The sequence below is a fragment of the Artemia franciscana genome, chromosome 12 (assembly GCF_032884065.1).
Source record: "Artemia franciscana chromosome 12, ASM3288406v1, whole genome shotgun sequence".
NCBI lineage: Eukaryota > Metazoa > Arthropoda > Branchiopoda > Anostraca > Artemiidae > Artemia > Artemia franciscana.
This window is the reverse complement of record NC_088874.1, coordinates 19,739,642-19,760,609: the sequence shown is the minus strand read 5'-3', so window position 1 is coordinate 19,760,609 and position 20,968 is coordinate 19,739,642. Positions and strand designations below refer to the sequence as shown.

At 35.5% G+C, this 20,968-nt stretch overlaps 1 protein-coding gene across 16 annotated transcripts in view; it reads left to right on the top strand.

Moving 5' to 3' along the window:
* LOC136033814 (uncharacterized) overlaps nucleotides 1-15,563 on the top strand; it is a 39,197-nt gene extending 23,634 nt beyond the window's left edge. For 15 of the 16 annotated variants that reach the window (XM_065714728.1, XM_065714736.1, XM_065714734.1 and 12 more), the window contains one exon: nucleotides 8,169-15,563. In XM_065714728.1, the coding sequence (XP_065570800.1) occupies nucleotides 11,632-12,879 (1,248 nt within the window). In that variant the 5' untranslated portion in view covers nucleotides 8,169-11,631 and the 3' untranslated portion in view covers nucleotides 12,880-15,563. Of the gene's footprint in view, nucleotides 1-3,313; nucleotides 3,597-8,168 lie in introns of those variants that run through there. The other variant, XM_065714738.1, reaches the window with a different exon arrangement.
* Nucleotides 15,564-20,968: the final 5,405 nt, after the last annotated feature.

Sequence of the window (20,968 nt, the reverse complement as noted above, 5' to 3'; positions counted from 1 at the left end):
TTCTATTGCTTAAGAATCATTTTAGACAAGGGACAAGGATTATATCCTTTAAGCAGTTTTACTAAAAATAAGATTAAAGTAAGTTTGGACGCCTCAAATAAACCTGGAATAAGATTATGAATTTTTTTCCGTAGTTGGCAAAAAAAAAAGAAACTCTAAATTAGATGGGATGCAGATGAGGTGTTAATCCCGTGTATGTGTCTCTGTTATCTTGACACTGCATCAAATTTCTTGAAGGAGTAGGATATAATGGAGAAAAGACGGTAATCCTGCAGAAATAGGGAATTTATTTAGTTTATTTAGTTTATTATCACTGGTTTATCGATGATTTTTGTCAACAAGGTATTTGGCAAACGTTTTCTATCACTATGAAGGAATTGTACTTGTGGACTTTTTAGAAGGTCGAGGGGATTTCCCTAAAATCGTCTAAAAGGATGGAAGCATCACATGGAAAAGTGGTTTGACATTGAAGGAGGTTATGTTGAAAATCCATTGTAATTCATAGATGTTGTAAATCCATTGTATGTCGAAAGATCCATTGTAATAGAAAATTCAGTAAACAATCACAAAATTCCGCTTATTTTTTTTATGCCCTTGTACTATCAAAATTATAAGCCATATTTATTTGGAACTAGAGGAGTATTCCTACCAAACGTCAGGTTATAACAAAAAGTTTATTACCCATATTTAAAAAAAGAATACATGTTTAGGCACTGAGAACAGGAATTTAGCATGGAACTAGCTGATTATTCCAACATTGGGACTAACATTGGTTTGGGTTTAACGTTTTAAATAAGTTTAATGCCATGTAGAGCAGGTGTGAAAAAATGTGCTGTTATCTTAAAAATGAACGGCACACTAAGAAATGATTTCTAAGACTGTGATCGTGTATCGAATCCCTTGGCGTTCTAGAAGTAACTATTTTTCTAAAGAATATTTTCAAGGTTTTCAAAACATAAGCAAAATTTTGTATCTCTAACTTATTTCAAATATCACCTCCTGCTAAACACCAAAAAACTTTAGACATAAGGGTATGGAATAGCAATAAAAAAAAAAAAAAAAAAAAAAAAAAAAAAAAAAAAAAAAAAAAAAAAAAAAAAAAAAAAAAAAAAAACTGGAATGTAATCTGACAAAAAAAAATCACAGAAAAAAAATGCAAATAGGTTTCTAGTACTATGATATCTCTTTAGGCTATACATTATAAATAGTATTATCCTGTCTATTACATAGTAAAAATTAGTAAATATAACAATAAATAATCCTTCCTTTAATATACAACTTTGAGTGGATCCAGAACCACATGCCTAAGCTTCTACAACCCTTAAGTGGTAAGAGGCTGGAATCTGGGGCGTAATATGCTATGAGGCAGAGGGAAAACTTCCCCTCCCATACCTCAGTCCCCCCCAGACACCAGTTTGCCCCCTACCCAGCTGAAATTCAGTTTCTCTAAAAATCTTGTTAAAATTAAAGAAAGCCTGCTTAATTCGAGCATCCACAGGAACGGATAAATTTTATTCAGTACATTTTAACTTTTTTGTTATTATTAAATAAAAAAATAAAAACGAGTATCTCTTAACAAAAGTAAAGAGCTAAATATGTCTTCGGCAGAATAAAAAAAATAATAACAGACATTGTAATAAATAATCGACTAAAAGTTAAAAGAAAGAACTTGACAAAAATGGAACCAATAATGAACTTAAAATTTGCAGAAAATAAGACTAATATTCAACTCAAATTCTAAAGAAACAGCAAATAGTGAAGCCGCTATTCCAAGCAAAAAACTTCCTAATTTCAAAAAATTCCAAATTTACTCTTGCTGTTTAGTCATGATTTTTACGCTTGGAAGTTGAACGAAGTTAAAAAATGAAAGTAAAAAAATGACCAATTGGTCCTATAATTGGCGCTGTAGTCGTGGAAAGTTTTGATTTTATGCACAAATGTAACTATAATATAACCCGACCACAAAGGGACAAAAAATATTTCATGTTCAACTTTTTGTGTGAAAAGGTTAAAGGAGTAAACGGGATAGTCGCCTGATATTTTGTCAACTTTACTCTCGTCGCTCATATTAGAGGGATGGTGGCTTTTTGTGGAATTGCCTTTTTGTTATATTTCCTGTTGTTTATCAAGGAGGCACACTCGTGCCTCTATAAAGAGGCGACCCACGACAATGTTAAGCGATCTTCGGTTCCAGTGGTCGCAGAGGGATGGGGAGGGATGCATTTCGTATCCCGAGCTCCAACTAAGAAACCTGCCAAATTTCACCCCCCTCCAACTTTTCCTTCATGGGGAAAATCTGGCCGAAAGTTTCGACCCGTCAACCCCAGCCCCCTTTAACGTTGTCCGATCGGGCTGAAATTCACAAGTTAAGGTCCCCTAGGGCCCAGGAGCTTATCTGCGAAATTTCAGCTCGATCCGATAACTCCTTCCCTGTTTTCCAGAAACCACGCATTAGCTACTTAATTAACGCATTTCTCTCCATAAGAGCCCATGTTAATTTGAAATTTTTAAAAGTTAAGAAGTTACATTTACACACATGCAAGTGATTAGCTCAGTCGGTAGAGCGTGGGACTTTTAATCCTCGGGTCAAGGGTTCAAGTCCCTTACGGGAGGATTTTTTTTAACAACATCAAAATAAAAGTGTATAATTTTGATAACACCTGGACAGCTTATCAATTGAGAGATAACAGAATATTAGCTTCTTATGAGCAAAAGAAACATTTCGGTCATTCTATCTATTTTTTTTCTATTTTATACAATGATTTAAAAGCGGGGGGGGGGCGGCAGCCACCCAAGTTCCTCTCCTAATTCCTGTACGAGGAGTACAGGAATTATTAAATTACATCCACCATGGATTGTAGAAAAACGTACAGAAATAATATGAAAAAAAACTTCGTTTTCTTAAAGAGTTAAAGAGGCTGCGTCCCAAAGTCGAACCTTAAAACGTACAGGAATTAGAAGAGGCAGTTGGGGGGCTGCCGCCCCCCGAACCCCCAGCTTTTAAAGACTCTTTTGTACAGATTTTTTGCTAACCCCCCGCTCTTGGCTTCGGAAAGGCCCTCTTTTAATTAACAAAAAATTGAAATGAAGGAATAATGGAATAACTTCGAAAAATGTTAAACACAAGAGGATAGGAGAACCATTGCGCCGAAACTAGTAATTAGTAACAATGAAGTCCCCCCACAAAAAAAAACCTGTACAAAAGAGTCTTTAAAAGCTGGGGGTTTGGGGGGCGGCAGCCCCCCAACTGCCTCTTCTATTTCCTGTACGTTTTAAGGTTCGACTTTGGGACGCAGCCTCTTTAACTCTTTAAGAAAACGAAGTTTTTTCATATTATTGTCAAATAAGACCATGCGACTAATGTTCTTCATTAGAATATGTGTTGCGGATCTACGGAGCAATAAACGGCTGAGGAACTGGTTTTTTAAGCCTACTTCTCGCTCTGTTTCATTGTATCGTGTATAGAGGAAAGGTGTTCTCAGACGAAAGGTTTATTGTCATTTAATTTCATTCGCTGTAATGTTTGCATTTTGAGTTGTTAGAAAATATATGGATTTACCCAATATTTTAGAATGGATAGACTGCCGTCCCCTTCTGTAAGTTAGAGATGCTTTTTAAAATAGAAACCAAATTCATAGATACACCAACGTTCCCGAGTTCTCTGTAGTACGCGTGGCATGCCTTGGGGGGGGGGAGATGGGGCGAATCTAAATCTGCCCAAAATCTACTAAGGACCAATTTCTTTCTTTTCAAAATCTCGTGATTTCCTGTTTTTCATTTAGTTGTGTTCCCCTTCCGAAACTTTTTCCTTTTTACGTTTTGTCATAGACTTGCAAATATTGCGTCCTTCTTCCATGGGCGTTCCAGTTAATAAGCCATTTGTGTTATCCTTATTATGAACCTTGGATCGGGCCGGATAGTTAATTCTTTGAGCATGATAACACAACTTTTATATAAAATTTTTAAATCGGACCAGAACTAACTAAATTTTTGTAAATCACGCTAAAAGAATTATGAAAAAAAATAATACAAGTATCTCTTACCAGGCTCAAGATGCACTCTTTCACAAAACAAGCACAAATAATTATAGGTAGTGTTCTTTGGAAATATTTGCAACAAACACCAATATTCGGGTTTCTATGGACCTCATTAAGTTATCACAGAATTCAATATAATAAGAGAGGAGAATTGTGTATTTTCTAACGAGCAGAAAGTCTGTCGGACGGCAAGCATAAAAAAAGTAAAAACTGTGATGTATACTTTTTGTGACGGTTGTTGAAAATTTTTCTTGCCTTCCCCAGCACAATGTTTGGAGTCGCCTTCTCCCTTTCCTTAACACCAAAGTTTGATGTTGGCTTGTCATCCCCCAACAAAACTTCATGAAAATGTCCTGCCTAATTACGCGGCATTGAGACAAAGCAAAGCAGATTTTCCAAAACACCAACTTCAGAAATACAATACATATTTACGAAGACAAGAGACACTCCTCCAGGAGTTCGATAGTACCTTCATATGAAAGTGAGATGGTAAATTTTGATAACCAAAGTGGGTACCGGTTGTACGGGAAAGTATAATGGGCATCACGCTGAATAACTTAAAGGTCTGATGTTAAGGCTCCTATAAAAATGAATGTATCTAGTTTTTTGAAACAATAGCCTATTTGTTTATATAGGCTGATCAAAAGATTGTAAAGGCTGGCTCCAGTATGGGCCCATAACTCAATGACTTCGAGGGGGCAAGGGTTGGGAGGTATATGAACTTAATAACTAGAATTGGGCTGTGTCTTGAGCAGTGGGAGAGGGCAGATTCAGCCCCATCACTTGTCTTAGCCACCTGCAATTGAATTATTAAAGCTTAGATTAAGAAATTGCAATATGCACGTGACAAGATATTAAATTTGGAAAAATTCTCAATTTTCTACATGGATGGGCTTGACTAGACTATAGTCATAGCAAGTAATGGTTCTTTTAATAGAAATTTATGCGCATTTTCTCCTGAAATTGTAAACAAGTCCCTGGTGGTTTCCAAAGCTTTCTCAGCCGTCCACTGGCTGACATGCTTAAAAGTGCTATTTTACTTTTATTCAAAATATGGATATATTTCAAAGAAATGGAATTTACAAAAATGGCTGCAATTTTCTTTCGGTATAATGAAGCCTGTATGCAAGGGCTGGTGGTACCTCTCTAAAATAAGATTTTCATTTTCTAGGCGTGACGGAGGCCTAATTTTAATGAATCAAAGCGGAGATTTCGCAATATTTACAGCTGCTATTATGTAATAATGCTAGACTTCAAATTTGTCACATTTGTCCTTATAACGAGATCACGATTATTTATGAGCATTCAGGTACGGAAACATTATACTGAGGGTAGAAAGAAAGTGTAGCCTAAAAAGATTGCGGTGGGGAAATAAAATCGGAAAAAAAGATCAAACACAATTTGGCTGAGATTTGTTTTAGAGGGGGGGGGGAGAAATAGTACTTGTATATTATAAGGTGCACACTCGAGAAGTGAAGTTAGGGGTGCTTGTCAATTTTTGGAAACACGTGCAAGAATTACGCTTTGGTTTACATTTCAGAAAACCGGTTTTGTAGCTACGAAAACAAGTGATGGATGATACAATACATTGGCCTTGGACAAAAATGCATTGGACTTGTATAATTTGGGCTATATATTTGCACATTAGGGGTGGGGGTGGGTGTTAGGCTAGGATGGGTTTGGTTTCCATAGTTGTGATTTAAATCCTCAGGGTTTCAAGCTGCGGGGATTTCTATTTTTTTTTTTATTATTTAGATTTTTGAATTATTTTATCTTGACGTTTTCAGGAATTCAATTCAAACGTTTAAATCTTGATATGTCTGTTGAGCACAAAAATAAAAATTTGAAATTTGACTCAGATATAGCGTTAAGTAAGAGAATTGTCCGGTAAAAATCTCGATTTATAAACTAACTAATCGTGGAAATATGATGGGATGGCATGTGTTAAAATAAGTATAAAAATCTTCAGCGGTATATATAGCAGTTTAGACAATTTTATGGACAAATATATGCAACCCCAATACAAAAATGCAGGATTTTGCCCGTTTTCTCATACAGTTTGCTGTTTTGTCTGGGGGGAGGGGGTAATGAACCTCTTCCTCCTCCAAAATAGATTTTTAAAAACATGGCTTCCCCCGGAGATTCTTGATTTGATTGACTGAATTGGTTTAGGAGTGCTATTTACATCAGTTTGAGTGAGCTAGTTTAAAATTTTAGTTGGTAATTATATGATAGGGAAAAAATCGCTTTAAGGACATACCTACATAGGGTAAACAATCACTTCCGGGAAATGTTTTCGCTAATATTAAAGCAGGAAGTAGGCCTACTTGATCTAGGGGAATAAAACTTCCAGAGATTTTTGGGAAGTACACATTCCCTTCAAAGATACTATTTCAAAAGTGTGAAGGTATTGATGCAAAATTTCCAGAGATAAATTTTTATCGGCCTCTCTTGATCCAGCTGATCCATGGTCCAATTGATCCAGCTGATCCATGGTCCAATTGATCCATGTTGAGGTAGATTTGAATGAGTCTTCTAGCCGCTTCCTCTCTTCCAATACGAGGTGGGAGGCACTGTGCCCTTTCTTTAATAAATTAAGCGGTGGGACTGATTTGAAAATATTTTCTGCTATTGCTGTAGGAAACGTATAGCTGCAGTGAGTTATTTTAACATTTTATAAGATAATCACTTAGTGGCCTAGGGCAAACATTTACTCTCTTGACCAAGTTTCTTTAATGTTTCAAAGATAGTAGAATAAACATGTAAGTAAAACCTTTGACAATCAGCTTAAATATCAATTCTTGAATATTTCTGAAATTTTTATTTGCCCAAGTCTAGTATTTTCTTGTTAAACACTTACAATGTTTGTCCAGAAAGGGTTTTTCTAGTCTATGTGAGGGTGTCCAAAAGTGACTTTTTACCCTACTGTGGAATTACCTAATAAGATTTTGAACTATCTCACACTGACATAAATAACGCATTGGGGGCAATTTAGTATACCGAATCAAACACTACCTTCTAGATATTTCGTCTTCGTCATACAAATTCCTGTGCCCGCCTACTCAGAGTTCTCCAGCTTAATGGCTGAACCTATAGTCGAAATTAGCGGATCTAAAAAGTGACGATATTATTCTATCTAAAAAAAAATGACGCTTTCATTCTATCGGAAAAGGGGGTTCCTGTTGAAAAATATAAAGAACTGACATAAAAATATACGACAGATTTTATTAATGTAGGCTACCCAAAATCAAAATTCTATGGTACTGGCGACTTAAATTCGAATTTGCGACTCGACGATCAAGTTTCTGAAACTGGTTGCTTCGGTATTTTCGTTTTGTAAATTTTGGTCCAAAATAGCGATACTGGTGTGTTCCATTTTCAAAATCACTGTGAAACTAGTGGACCAGGTTCGAAACCCTGGTATTGCCTTTGGAATATTACACCTGTTACTATGCAGGGGATTTCCTCAACTTCAGCAAATTTGATTAACGTAAAGATTTTGGAACCCGATAGAAGGAAATTGGACAAAGTCAAAATTGTGCATTTTAAAGTTTTTATCGTCAGAGCAGTCGATTTAATTATTACTATGAATATGTAGTATGATTCTCTCTAAAAGTAAGGATTATCTGAAAACTGGCAACATTTGATATGATTAAAGGATACTAAAGACAGTTCGACAATTAGAAAGCTGAAAAATTGTGTAGAAGCAAGTTTTACCAAGTCCACAAAATATGTATCTAGAAATATACTTCGTAATCAAGCGTAAAAGGAAATACCGAAAAATTCTAAATATATTTTTACTGATATATTTTTAAGGGTAGGCCTATATTATCAATAAAACAGGCAAATTGTGTTTTTTGTTTATGAGGGAGTGTTTGGATTTTTGGACCCTATGGACTTCTTTTGTGAATGCTGAACGACTTATTTTCAGGCATAGCCTACACGATGGTAAACTTGCCATGTAAACTCACACTAATCAATTCCTGTGTAATCAGCTGATGGAAAACATACCTGTTCAGGACATTTTGTCACAGCAAATGAACATGAAATCAGTAGCAATCCTCCTAACAAGTTGATTTGTTGTATCGTAGCTGATGTACGTACTAATATTTTATTTTTTTTGTTTTTCAGACATCTTTGCCAGCACCATCTATTGTTGTGTCGGACGAATCCTTAGAACAAGACGACAAGATGTCTGAATCCGTGCAAACTATTTCAGCACCTGGCTATGAGTCAGGTCATTCTCGACCTAGATCAGGTACATCTTATACACTTGTCATCCCAACATTTATAGTTTCTTCAATATCTACTAACCATTTACGAAATTAATAGATGATCCAAAATCGTAGCATGTTATGCGCAAAATGTTTTTGAGTTATCAAAAACGTTTTTCTTACTGTTAATGACATTGAAAATGATCAGAAATCCTTTTTTTTTTCCTTTTTCTGCTCTCCTCAAAAAATCCTGCTATTTAACATAACGCCTTTCGAATAATCTCGGCGGATTGTCTCTTCATCAGAACTAAAACGCTACAAATATTTGTTTTTGACAACAAAGGAGTAAAGTTTGCACTTCCCAACTAGCAGCTACCTTAGGGCTTAAGTAATTGAGGGTCTGAAGAGTTGGATGTTTATAGTTTTTATCATAATCTAATCTATTTAACCAACTCCGCAAGCAATTAAGCTGAAACTGCTACTATTACTACTGACAACTCATTGCCGCAGCAAGCTGCATGAGGCTAACACAGCTACGCGTGCTCATCCTCCATCCTAATCAGTTCAAAGCCTCCCTCTTTACCCCCTCCCAGGAAGTTCCCATGCCTCTTAAATCTTTCTGTATGACATCCTCCCACCGTGGCTGCGGATGACCTACTTTCAGTTTAGCCCTAGAAGGTTGGCCGAAAAGGACAATCTTCGGTAATCTGTCGTGACTCATCCACAGAACGTGCCCTAGCCATCTTAACCTTTCTCTTATTATATTCCTAGAAAGCGGGATTAAACCACATTTTTCGTACAACCCGCTGCTTGAAATACGCAATTCCCCTGGAAAACATCTAGTAAATCTTCATCTGCTTTTCGGAGCGCCCAGGCTTCAGAACCATATTTGACTACTGTCATCAAACTAGCTTTCACTATTCTAATTTTGGTTTGCAGACTGATTTTCCTATTCTTCCAAACTTTTTTCAACTGTGAGAAAATACCCTGAGCCTTAGCTATTCTACTTTTAACATCTTCACTGCTCCCACCGTCTTTACTAATAATACTACCAAGGTAAGTGAAGCTGTCCATCAGATTAATCTTTTTGTTACCCAGTGTCACCTTTTCGTCTTCACTTTCTCCTAGCTTTAGCGACTTAGTCTTCTTAACTTTAATTTTCAGACTTATCCTATCACCCTGAGCCCGTAAAATCTCTAAAAATTCATTCATTTTGCTCACACTTTCATCTACGACAGGGCATCTTAAACTTTTGTAATTCCCGACCCCATTAATGATTGCGAGTTTCTTAACGACCCCAACAAATATAAAAGAAAAATAAATTAATGTTTTTTAATGATATATTTATTAGGTAACAGTATACATATGCATATGAAAATACATAAATTTAGAATTCGTTTTGAAACATATAAAAATTTAAAATTGAAGTTTGCACAAAATGTTATAGAAATGTTTTTATTATAGTTTCAAAAACAAAAGTGGATTCTGACCGTCTTAATTCTCTCGAATATATCCAAGTAGTTACGTGGTAAATATTAAATTAAAGTTTACGTTAAAAATTTAATGAGATGGATGTGCCTGTTTTTATTCATAACAAATCAAATCTTGGCGTAATGTTTGAAACTGCTGGATGTAAGACCTCTTCAACATTTTTTATCGCTGAACGATATTGGGATTTAATGTGTGTTAAAGCTGAGAAAGTAACTTCACATAAATATGTGATGTTGAATGGCAGAAGTACATTTAACGCCATATCGGTGATTGTGGGAAATTCAGTTCTAGTTCCGATCCAGAATTCAGTCAAGGGCTTTTTTTTTGGATTTGTAGTTTTAAATTTGAGTCACAGGAAAGCTCAGCAAATTCCTCTTGAGCTTTAAGTGGCAGATGATCAATCTCACTTAAGCAAATCCAAAACGGCTTTTGAATCCAAACCATTTTTTGTAAATCAATATTTAATATAAAATATGTCCGGAACTGTATTTCTAGCGCTTTTAAGTGATCTACAATAGTTTTTGCAATAAAGTTTTACAATAACTTTCAATTTTATGGTTTGAAGTAAATATATTGCAATTTTTACCTTAAAGAGACAAGTTAAGATCGTTCACAAAAATATCTGACAAATAACACAGCTTGGATAGCCACAAGTCATTTTGAAGAAAAAAGCAGCAAATTCACATTTTCGTTCAGTTAAAAATATTTCGATCTCGTTCTTTAATAACAATAATCTTTTTAAACTTTGACCTCTTGACAACCATCTTACTTCTGCATGTAATAACAAAGTTGTGTAGTTGGAATCTGTATCCTTTACAGATATTTGAAAATAGCCTAAGCGACTGTTAAGGGCATAGGCATGGCTCTTAATAAAATGTATGACCTTAACAGCATCCTGAAGCACATCGTTCAATTCTGGTGCTAATTTTTGCGCTGCAACAGCCTCTCGGTGAATAAGGTAATGAGTAAAAGTCATATGATCATAATGAACAGCTTGAAAAAATGATTTAAAACCAATATTTTTGCCCGTCATCGCTCTTGCACCATCTGTTTTCGGTTTCGGTTTCGGTTTTCGGTTTCTGATTATTTCGGTTTTAAGAGACTGACAAAAATAAATCTAAATCTATATATATAAAATAAGTTGTCTGTGGATGTGTCTGTCAGGTGACGTCATGTTTGTGTGTTGACTGACGTCATGATGTTAGTTGTCGTAATTTTTTTATGACGGTGACGTCATTAAAGATATTTAAGACATGTATTCACGTAGAAATCTATTAATGTTTAACTTTAAAATGACTGATGAACTTACAATGGCAACAGCCGAGGAAGATGCTTAAAGAGTCTATGCCAAAAAACTTGCTGCTGATAGAGAAAGTCAGAAAAGAAAGCGTGACGAGGAATCAAAAGAACAGCAAGGAAACAGGCTTGAGGCTGATAGAGAAAGAAAGAACAGAAAGCGTGCCGAGGAACTACCAGAGCAACGCGAAACTAGACTTGCTGCTAAAAGAGAATGTGAAAAAAGAAGGCGTGCCGAGGAATCACAAGAACAGCAAGAAATCAGGCTTGCTGCTGATAGAGAAAGTAAGAAAAGAAAGCGTGCCGAGGAATCAGAGCAACCTGATAGTTATCGCCTGGCATTCAGGTACAGCCCAGTCGATGATTATAGCTTGAGTAGATGTGTTCAAATCGGGACAATGTCTAAAATTTGTCCCTATTGCAAGGCCTTGAAATTCAATGGTGAAACAATGAGAATGTGTTGCGCCTCAGGAAAAGTTAAACTTCCTCTATTGGCTGCACCACCAGAGCCATTGAAGACTTTCCTTACTGGAACTACGTCAGAATCTGAGCGTTTTTTGTCACAAATCAGAAAATACAACTGATGTTTCCAAATGACGTCGTTTGGAGCCCAAATCGAAAATCCAGATCAATTTATGTCTACTTTCAAAGTAAAAGGGCAAATTTATCATAGAGCAGGGTCCCTTCTACCATTCTCAGGCGGGAATCATAAATTTTTACAATTGTACTTCATCAGTGATAGAAATTCTGAATTGAATGCACGTTGCGAAATTTCTCCCAACGTTGAAAGGACAATCGTTTCCCAATTGCAACATCTTTTCCACGAAAATAATAATTTAGTGCGTCTGTTCAAAACAGCCATGGATTTGATGCCTACTCATACGCATAAAATTGTTATTTCCGCTGACAAAACCCCTCCTGGCCAACATGTGCGTAGATACAATGCTCCAACTATCGACGAAGTGGCAATCGTTATGGTCGGTGATCAGTTTTTACCTCGAGATATTATTCTTCATAAGCGAAACGCTCAGTTGTTAAGAATTGCTGAAACTCATCGATGCTACGATGCCCTACGATATCCTATCATTTTTTGGGATGGAGCCGACGGCTATCACTTTAATATTAAATTGATGAATCCAGCCACTAACAAAGAAATGAATAAGAAATGCAGTGCAATGCAATATTATTCCTATAGACTAATGATTCGGCAGGATGAAGAAAATTATATTTTAAAATGCCGTGAATTGTTTCACCAATTCGTCGTTGATATGTATGCTAAAATTGAATCAGAACGTTTGCTATATATCCGCCTGAATCAGACCAAGCTCCGCTCTGAACAATACATTCATTTGCGAGATGCAGTTATAAATGACGGCAATACCACAAACGTTGGAAGATTAACAATTTTACCTTCGTCATATGCTGGCAGTCCCCGTCATATGCATGAACATGTTCAAGATGCTATTGCGTATGTTCGTCTCTATGGTCATCCAGATTTATTTGTTACATTTACATGTAATCAATCTTGGGACGAGATACTGCAGCTTTTACTTCAAGGACAATCGGCGGTTCATAGACATGACATTACGGCCCGTGTCTTCCGGCAAAAGTTGAAATCACTGATAAAGTACATAGTAAAACTTGAAGTGTTTGGGTCAGTGCGATGCTGGATGTACTCAGTGGAATGGCAAAAACGAGGTTTGCCACACGCACATATACTAATCTGGCTACATAAAAAAATTACTTCGAACGAAATTGATGATGTGATTTCCGCTGTAATACCTGATGAAAATGTCGATAAGGGGTTACATGATATTATTGTAAAAAATATGATGCATTGACCTTGCGGTGCACTGAACGAAAATTCACCATGCATGGCCAAAGGAAGGTGCACAAAGCAATATCCTCGACTTTTAGTATCCAACACAATTACTGACAATGATGGTTACCCACAATATAGAAGAAGATCTACTGAAGATGGTGGTAAAACAGCAATAATAAAGAAGTGTAACGGTACCACCATCGAAGTAGATAACCAGTGGGTTGTTCCATATTCCCCATTGTTATCAAAAACATTTAATGCACACATAAACGTTGAATACTGTAACTCCGTAATGGCAATCAAATACATATGTAAATACGTCAACAAAGGCAGTGACATGGCAGTTTTTGGCTTGCAGCCCGAAATCAAAGATATCGACGAAATCGTACAACATCAGGCTGGAAGATACATAAGCAGTAATGAAGCTGTTTGGCAAATTCTTTCATTTCCGATACATGAACGTAGTCCAGCTGTTGTTCACTTAGCGGTACATTTACAGAATGGTCAACGTGTTTATTTCTCGGAAACCAACGTGCAACAAAGAGCCCTGAATCCACCGGATACAAAGTTAACCGCTTTCTTTTCGCTTTGCAAAAATGATTCTTTTGCAAAAAAAACTGCTGCATACTGAAGTGCCTTCGTATTACACGTGGAATATTAAAAATAAAGTATTTGAACGTCGAAAACAGGGTAAGTCAGTCGACGGCCAACCTACCATCTTCAAAGATACCACGATAGGAAGACTCTACACCGTTCACCCCAATCAACATGAATGCTTCTTTCTACGCCTACTTTTGGTGAATGTACCCGGTCCGACATCCTTTGAGTATTTGAGAACTGTAAACGGTACTATACATGACACTTACCGTAGTGCATGCCAAGCTCTGATTTTATTGGAGAATGACCAACACTGGGATAACTGCATCAATGACGCGTGCGAAACGTCAACCCCAAGTCAAATTCGTGCATATTTTGGCATGATTTTAACAACTTGCTCCTCATCAGCTCCTACAGAGTTATGGGAAAAATATAAGTCAAAATTGTCCGAAGATATACTCCATCGAAAACAGTTAGAGACGTCAGATATGACTTTTGATTTTACATCAGAAATTTATAACTAAACTTTAGTTATTATAGAAGATTTGTGCGTACGTATGGCAAACAAACCTCTTCAGGATTTGGGAATGCCTTCACCTAACCGTATCGCTGCTGTTTCGACATGTGTAGAATTTGATCGTGAACAAAGTTACAATACGAGTGATCTATTGTCGTATGTACAAAATAACATTTCCAAGTTAGCGTCGGAACAAAAAGACATGTATGATACGATAATGCATTGTGTCGATAACAACGTTGGAGAAATTTTCTTTTTGGATGCGCCAGGAGGTACTGGTAAAACGTTTGTGATAAAACTGATTCTGGCATCAATTCGATCAAAAAATGATATAGCGTTGGCAATTGCGTCGTCCGGAATAGCCGCAACATTGCTGCCTGGTGGAAGAACTGCTCATTCCGCTTTGAAATTGCCTCTGAATTTGCATTCTACAGAAACCACGTGCAATATTTCCAAATCATCTGGGATAGGGTAAAGTATTGCCGCAATGCAAACTTATTATTTGGGATGAGTGCACAATGGCACACAAAAAATCGCTCCAGGCTCTGGATCAATGCTTGAAAGATTTGCGAGGGAAGTCGAAACCCTTTGGCAGCACATTAATATTGCTTGCGGGAGATTTCAGGCAAACATTACCTATAATACCGAGATCAACCCCTGCAGACGAAATGAATGCTTGCCTGAAAAATTCTAATTTATGGGCACACGTAAAAACATTAAAATTAACTACACATATGCGTGTCCGATTGCAAAACGATGACATTTTCAGATCAATTGCTGGCAATTGGAAACGGAAAGCTCCCAGTAGACTCAATTTCAGGACGTATACAACTACCTGCTGATTTCTGTAATTTAGTGACGTCCAAAAATGAATTGATTGAAAAAGTATTTCCGAATATTCTAAACAATTATAAAAATAATAAATGGCTAAGTGAAAGAGCGATTCTTCCACCCAAAAATATAGACGTCCACGAAATCAACAATATTGTTTTGACCAAGATTCGAGACCATGCAGTCCTTTACAAGTCAGTCGACACAGTTTTGGAACCAAATGAAGCGGTTAATTATCCATCTGAATTTTTAAATTCCGTGGATCTTTCAGGGTTTCCACCACACGTGCTACAACTAAAAATAGGCGTACCAATAATACTTTTAAGAAATATCAAACCACCAAAGCTTTGCAATGGCACGCGACTTGCCGTAAGAAAAACAATGGAAAACCTAATAGAGGCCACAATCTTGACAGGGCCTTTTGAGGGTGAGGCTGATCTTATTCCTCGCATTCCCATGATTCCAACGGATCTGCCTTTTCAATTTAAAAGATTGCAATTCTCAATTCGATTAGCATTTGCAATCACCATTAACAAAGCTCAAGGTCAATCATTAGAAAAATGTGGTATAGATCTTAATACTGATTGTTTTTCCCATGGACAATTGTACGTTGCATGTTCGAGGGTCGGTAATTTTTTTTTTGTAGTTTTTGCCTTTTTTTAGTTTTTTCAGTTTTGACGTCACCTGATCCAGTTTTTTCAGGTGACGTCACCTGATCCACGATCCACAGATCCACAGACAACTTATTTTTATATATATAGATAGTTTTTTTTTTTTACTTATGTCCTGGTCGTCATTTATACTCCCTGTGTCCCGGTGCTTTGTTGATTGCTAATCGAACATTCCTTTTGTCCTGGTCGCTTTCTCTTTGAGTGTCGTCATTTATTTTTTTCTTTTTTAGTTCTTTTAGTTTTTACCTTTTTTAGTTTTTTTTAGTTTTTTAGATGAAAATTTTTTTTAGTTTTTTCCTTTTTTTCTTTTTAGTTTTTTATTGGTTTTTACCTTTATTTTAGCTTATTTTTCAGTTTTTTCCTTTTTTTTAGTTTTTTTTTTTTATTTTTTTTTAGTTTTTTACCTTTTTTTAGTTTTTTTAGTTTTTTAGCTTTTTTACTTTTTTTATTAGTTTTTAGTTTTTTTTTGTAGTTTTTGCCTTTTTTTAGTTTTTTCAGTTTTTTTTTTAGTTTTTTATTGGTTTTTACCTTTATTTTAGCTTATTTTTCGGTTTTTTCCTTTTTTTTTAGTTTTTTTTTAGTTTTTAGTTTTTTACCTTTTTTTAGTTTTTTTAGTTTTTTTTAGTTTTTTAGCTTTTTTATTTTTTTATTAGTTTTTAGTTTTTTTTGTAGTTTTTGCCTTTTTTTAGTTTTTTTAGTTTTTTAGCTTTTTTATTAGTTTTTAGTTTTTTTTTGTAGTTTTTGCCTTTTTTTAGTTTTTTTAGTTTTTTAGCTTTTTTATTTTTTTTATTAGTTTTTAGTTTTTTTTGTAGTTTTTGCCTTTTTTTAGTTTTTTCAGTTTTGACGTCACCTGATCCAGTTTTTTCAGGTGACGTCACCTGACACATCCACAGACAGACAACTTATTTTTATATATATAGATATATATATATATACTAGCTGTTGGGGTGGCGCTTCGCGCCACCCCAACACCTAGTTGGTGGGGGCGCTTCGCGCCCCCCCCAAGCCCCCCCGCGCGCGTAAGTCGTTACGCGCCATAATAGTTACGCGCCATTGTAGTTGTGTCCCTATGTCCCACCTGTGAATATAGATATATATATATACTAGCTGTTGGGGTGGCGCTTCGCGCCACCCCAACACCTAGTTGGTGGGGGCGCTTTGCGCCCCCCCCCAAGCCCCCCCGCGCGCGTAAGTCGTTACGCGCCATAATAGTTACGCGCCATTGTAGTTGTGTCCCTATGTCCCACCTGTGAATATAGATAGATATATATATATGGTTTTAACTACGTAAAACTTGCGAATATACAACATTCTTTGCTGTCCCATTGTCTTTGCATATAAATAGATTGTCAGGTTTACCGACTCTTGAACATGCAACATATAATGGTCCATGGGAAAACAATCTGTATTCAGATCTATACCTCATGATTCTAATGATTGCCCTTGAGCTTTGTTGATGGTGATTGCTAATCGACCATTCCCTGTCCCGGTGTCCCGGTCGTCATTTACATCCCCCTGTTTCCCCCGGTGTCCCCGTTGTAGTTGTGTCCCTGTGTCCCGGTCGTCATTTATATTCCCTGTGTCCCGGGTCCCGGTCGTCATTTGTATCCCGGTGTCCCGGTCTGTATATACATTCGTTTTTTAGTTTTGTTTTTCTCCTTTATTTTTTTCCTTTTTTTTTCTTTTTTAGCTTATTTAGATTTTTAGATTTTTTAGTTTTTTTATTAGTTTTTAGTTTTTTTTTCTTTTAGTTTTTTTGTCCCGGTCGTCATTTATATCCCCCTGTTTCCCCCGGTGTCCCCGTTGTAGTTGTGTCCCTGTGTCCCGGTCGTCATTTATATTCCCTGTGTCCCGGTCGTCATTTGTATCCCGGTGTACCGGTCTGTATATACATTCGTTTTTTAGTTTTGTTTTTCTCCTTTATTTTTTTCCTTTTTTTTTCTTTTTTAGTTTATTTAGATTTTTAGATTTTTTAGTTTTGTCCTGGTCGTCATTTATACTCCCTGTGTCCCGGTGCTTTGTTGATTGCTAATCGAACATTCCTTTTGTCCTGGTCGCTTTCTCTTTGAGTGTCGTCATTTATTTTTTTCTTTTTTAGTTCTTTTAGTTTTTACCTTTTTTAGTTTTTTTTTAGTTTTTAGTTTTTTTAGTTTTTTACCTTTTTTTAGTTTTTTTAGTTTTTTTAGTTTTTTAGCTTTTTTATTTTTTTTATTAGTTTTTAGTTTTTTTGTAGTTTTTGCCTTTTTTTTATTTTTTTTAGTTTTTTAGCTTTTTTATTAGTTTTTAGTTTTTTTTGTAGTTTTTGCCTTTTTTTAGTTTTTTTAGTTTTTTAGCTTTTTTATTTTTTTTATTAGTTTTTAGTTTTTTTTGTAGTTTTTGCCTTTTTTTTCTCTTTGAGTGTCGTCATTTATTAGTTTTTTCCTTTTTTTTTTAGTTTTTATTGGTTTTTACCTTTATTTTAGCTTATTTTTCAGTTTTTCCTTTTTTTTAGTTTTTTTTTATTTTTTATTTTTTTTAGTTTTTTACCTTTTTTTAGTTTTTTTAGTTTTTTTAGTTTTTTAGCTTTTTTACTTTTTTTTATTAGTTTTTAGTTTTTTTTTGTAGTTTTTGCCTTTTTAGTTTTTTATTGGTTTTTACCTTTATAGTTTTTTTAGTTTTTTAGCTTTTTTATTTTTTTTATTAGTTTTTAGTTTTTTTTTGTAGTTTTTGCCTTTTTTTAGTTTTTTCAGTTTTGACGTCACCTGATCCAGTTTTTTCAGGTGACGTCACCTGACACATCCATCCACACATCCACAGACAGACAGACAACTTATTTTTATATATATAGATATATGGTTTTAACTACGTAAAACTTGCGAATATACAACATTCTTTGCTGTCCCATTGTCTTTGCATATAAATAGATTGTCAGGTTTACCGACTCTTGAACATGCAACATATAATGGTCCATTGGAAAACAATCTGTATTCAGATCTATACCTCATGATTCTAATGATTGCCCTTGAGCTTTGTTGATGGTGATTGCTAATCGACCATTCCCTGTCCCGGTGTCCCGGTCGTCATTTACATCCCCCTGTTTCCCCCGGTGTCCCCGTTGTAGTTGTGTCCCTGTGTCCCGGTCGTCATTTATATTCCCTGTGTCCCGGGTCCCGGTCATCATTTGTATCCCGGTGTCCCGGTCTGTATATACATTCGTTTTTTAGTTTTGTTTTTCTCCTTTATTTTTTTCCTTTTTTTTTCTTTTTTAGCTTATTTAGATTTTTAGATTTTTTAGTTTTTTTTATTAGTTTTTAGTTTTTATTTCTTTTTAGTTTTTTTGTCCCGGTCGTCATTTATATCCCCCTGTTTCCCCCGGTGTCCCCGTTGTAGTTGTGTCCCTGTGTCCCGGTCGTTATTTATATTCCCTGTGTCCCGGTCGTCATTTGTATCCCGGTGTACATGTCCTGGTCGCTTTCTCTTTGAGTGTCGTCATTTATTAGTTTTTTCCTTTTTTTTTAGTTTTTTATTGGTTTTTACCTTTATTTTAGCTTATTTTTCAGTTTTTTCCTTTTTTTTAGTTTTTTTTTATTTTTTATTTTTTTTATTTTTTATTTTTTTTAGTTTTTTACCTTTTTTTAGTTTTTTTAGTTTTTTTAGTTTTTTAGCTTTTTTACTTTTTTTATTAGTTTTTAGTTTTTTTTTGTAGTTTTTGCCTTTTTTTAGTTTTTTCACTTTTTTTTTTAGTTTTTTATTGGTTTTTACCTTTATAGTTTTTTTAGTTTTTTAGCTTTTTTATTTTTTTTATTAGTTTTTAGTTTTTTTTGTAGTTTTTGCCTTTTTTTAGTTTTTTCAGTTTTGACGTCACCTAATCCAGTTTTTTCAGGTGACGTCACCTGACACATCCATCCATCCATCCACAGACAGACAACTTATTTTTATATATATAGATAGATAGATATATATATATATATAAAATATATATAGATATATAAATAAGTTGTCTGTGGATATGTCTGTCAGGTGACGTCATGTTTCTGTGTTGACTGACGTCATGAAGTTAGTTGTCGTCATTTTTGTTATGACGGTGACGTCATTAAAGATATTTAAGACATGCGTTCACGTAGAAATCTTTTAATGTTTAACTTTAAAATGACTGATGAACTTGCAATGGCAACAGCCGAGGAAGATGCTCAAAGAGTCTCTGCCAAAAAACTTGCTGCTGATAGAGAAAGTCAGAAAAGACTTTCATTTGGAAACTCATGTTTCCAAATGACGTCGTTTGGAGCCCAAATCGAAAATCCAGATCAATTTATGTCTACTTTCAAAGTAAAAGGGCAAATTTATCATAGAGCAGAGTCCCTTCTACCATTCTCAGGCGAGAATCATAAATTTTTACAATTGTACTTCATCAGTGATAGAAATTCTGAATTGAATGCACGTTGCGAAATTTCTGCCAACGTTTAAAGGACAATCGTTTCCCAATTGCAACATCTTTTCCACGAAAATAATAATTTAGTGCGTCTGTTCAAAACAGCCATCGATTTGATGCCTACTGATACGCATAAAATTGTTATTTCCGCTGACAAAACGTCTCCTGGCCAACAGGTGCGTAGATACAATGCTCCAATTATTGACGAAGTGGCAATCGTTATGGTCGGTGATCAGTTTTTACCTCGAGATATTATTCTTCATTAGCGAAACGCTCAGTTGTTAAGAATTGCTGAAACTCATCGATGCTACGATGCCCTACAATATCCTATCATTTTTTGGGATGGAGCCGACGGCTATCACTTTAATATTAATTGATGAATCCAGCCACTAACAAAGAAATGAATAAGAAATGCAGTGCAATGCATTATTATTCCTATAGACTAATGATTCGGCAGGATGAAGAAAATTATATTTTAAAATGCCATGAATTGTTTCACCAATTCGTCGTTGATATGTATGCTAAAATTGAATCAGAACGTTTGCTATATATCCGCCTGAATCAGATCAAGCTCCGCTCTGAACAATACATTCATTTGCGAGATGCAGTTATAAATGACGGTAATACCACAAACGTTGGAAGATTAACAATTTTACCTTCGTCATATGCTGGCAGTCCCCGTCATATGCATGAATATGCGCAAGATGCTATTGCGTATGTTCGTCACTATGGTCTTCCAGATTTATTTATTACATTTACATGTAATCAATCTTGGGACGAGATACTGCAGCTTTTACTTCAAGGACAATCGGCGGTTCATAGACATGACATTACGGCCCGTGTCTTCCGGCAAAAGTTGAAATCACTGATAAACTACATAGTAAAACTTGAAGTGTTTGGGTCAGTGCGATGCTGGATGTACTCAGTGGAATGGCAAAAACGAGGTTTGCCACACGCACATATACTAATCTGGCTACATAAAAAATTATTTCGAACGGAATTGATGATGTGATTTCCTCTGAAATACCTGATGAAAATGTCGATAAGGGGTTACATGATATTATTGTAAAGAATATGATACATG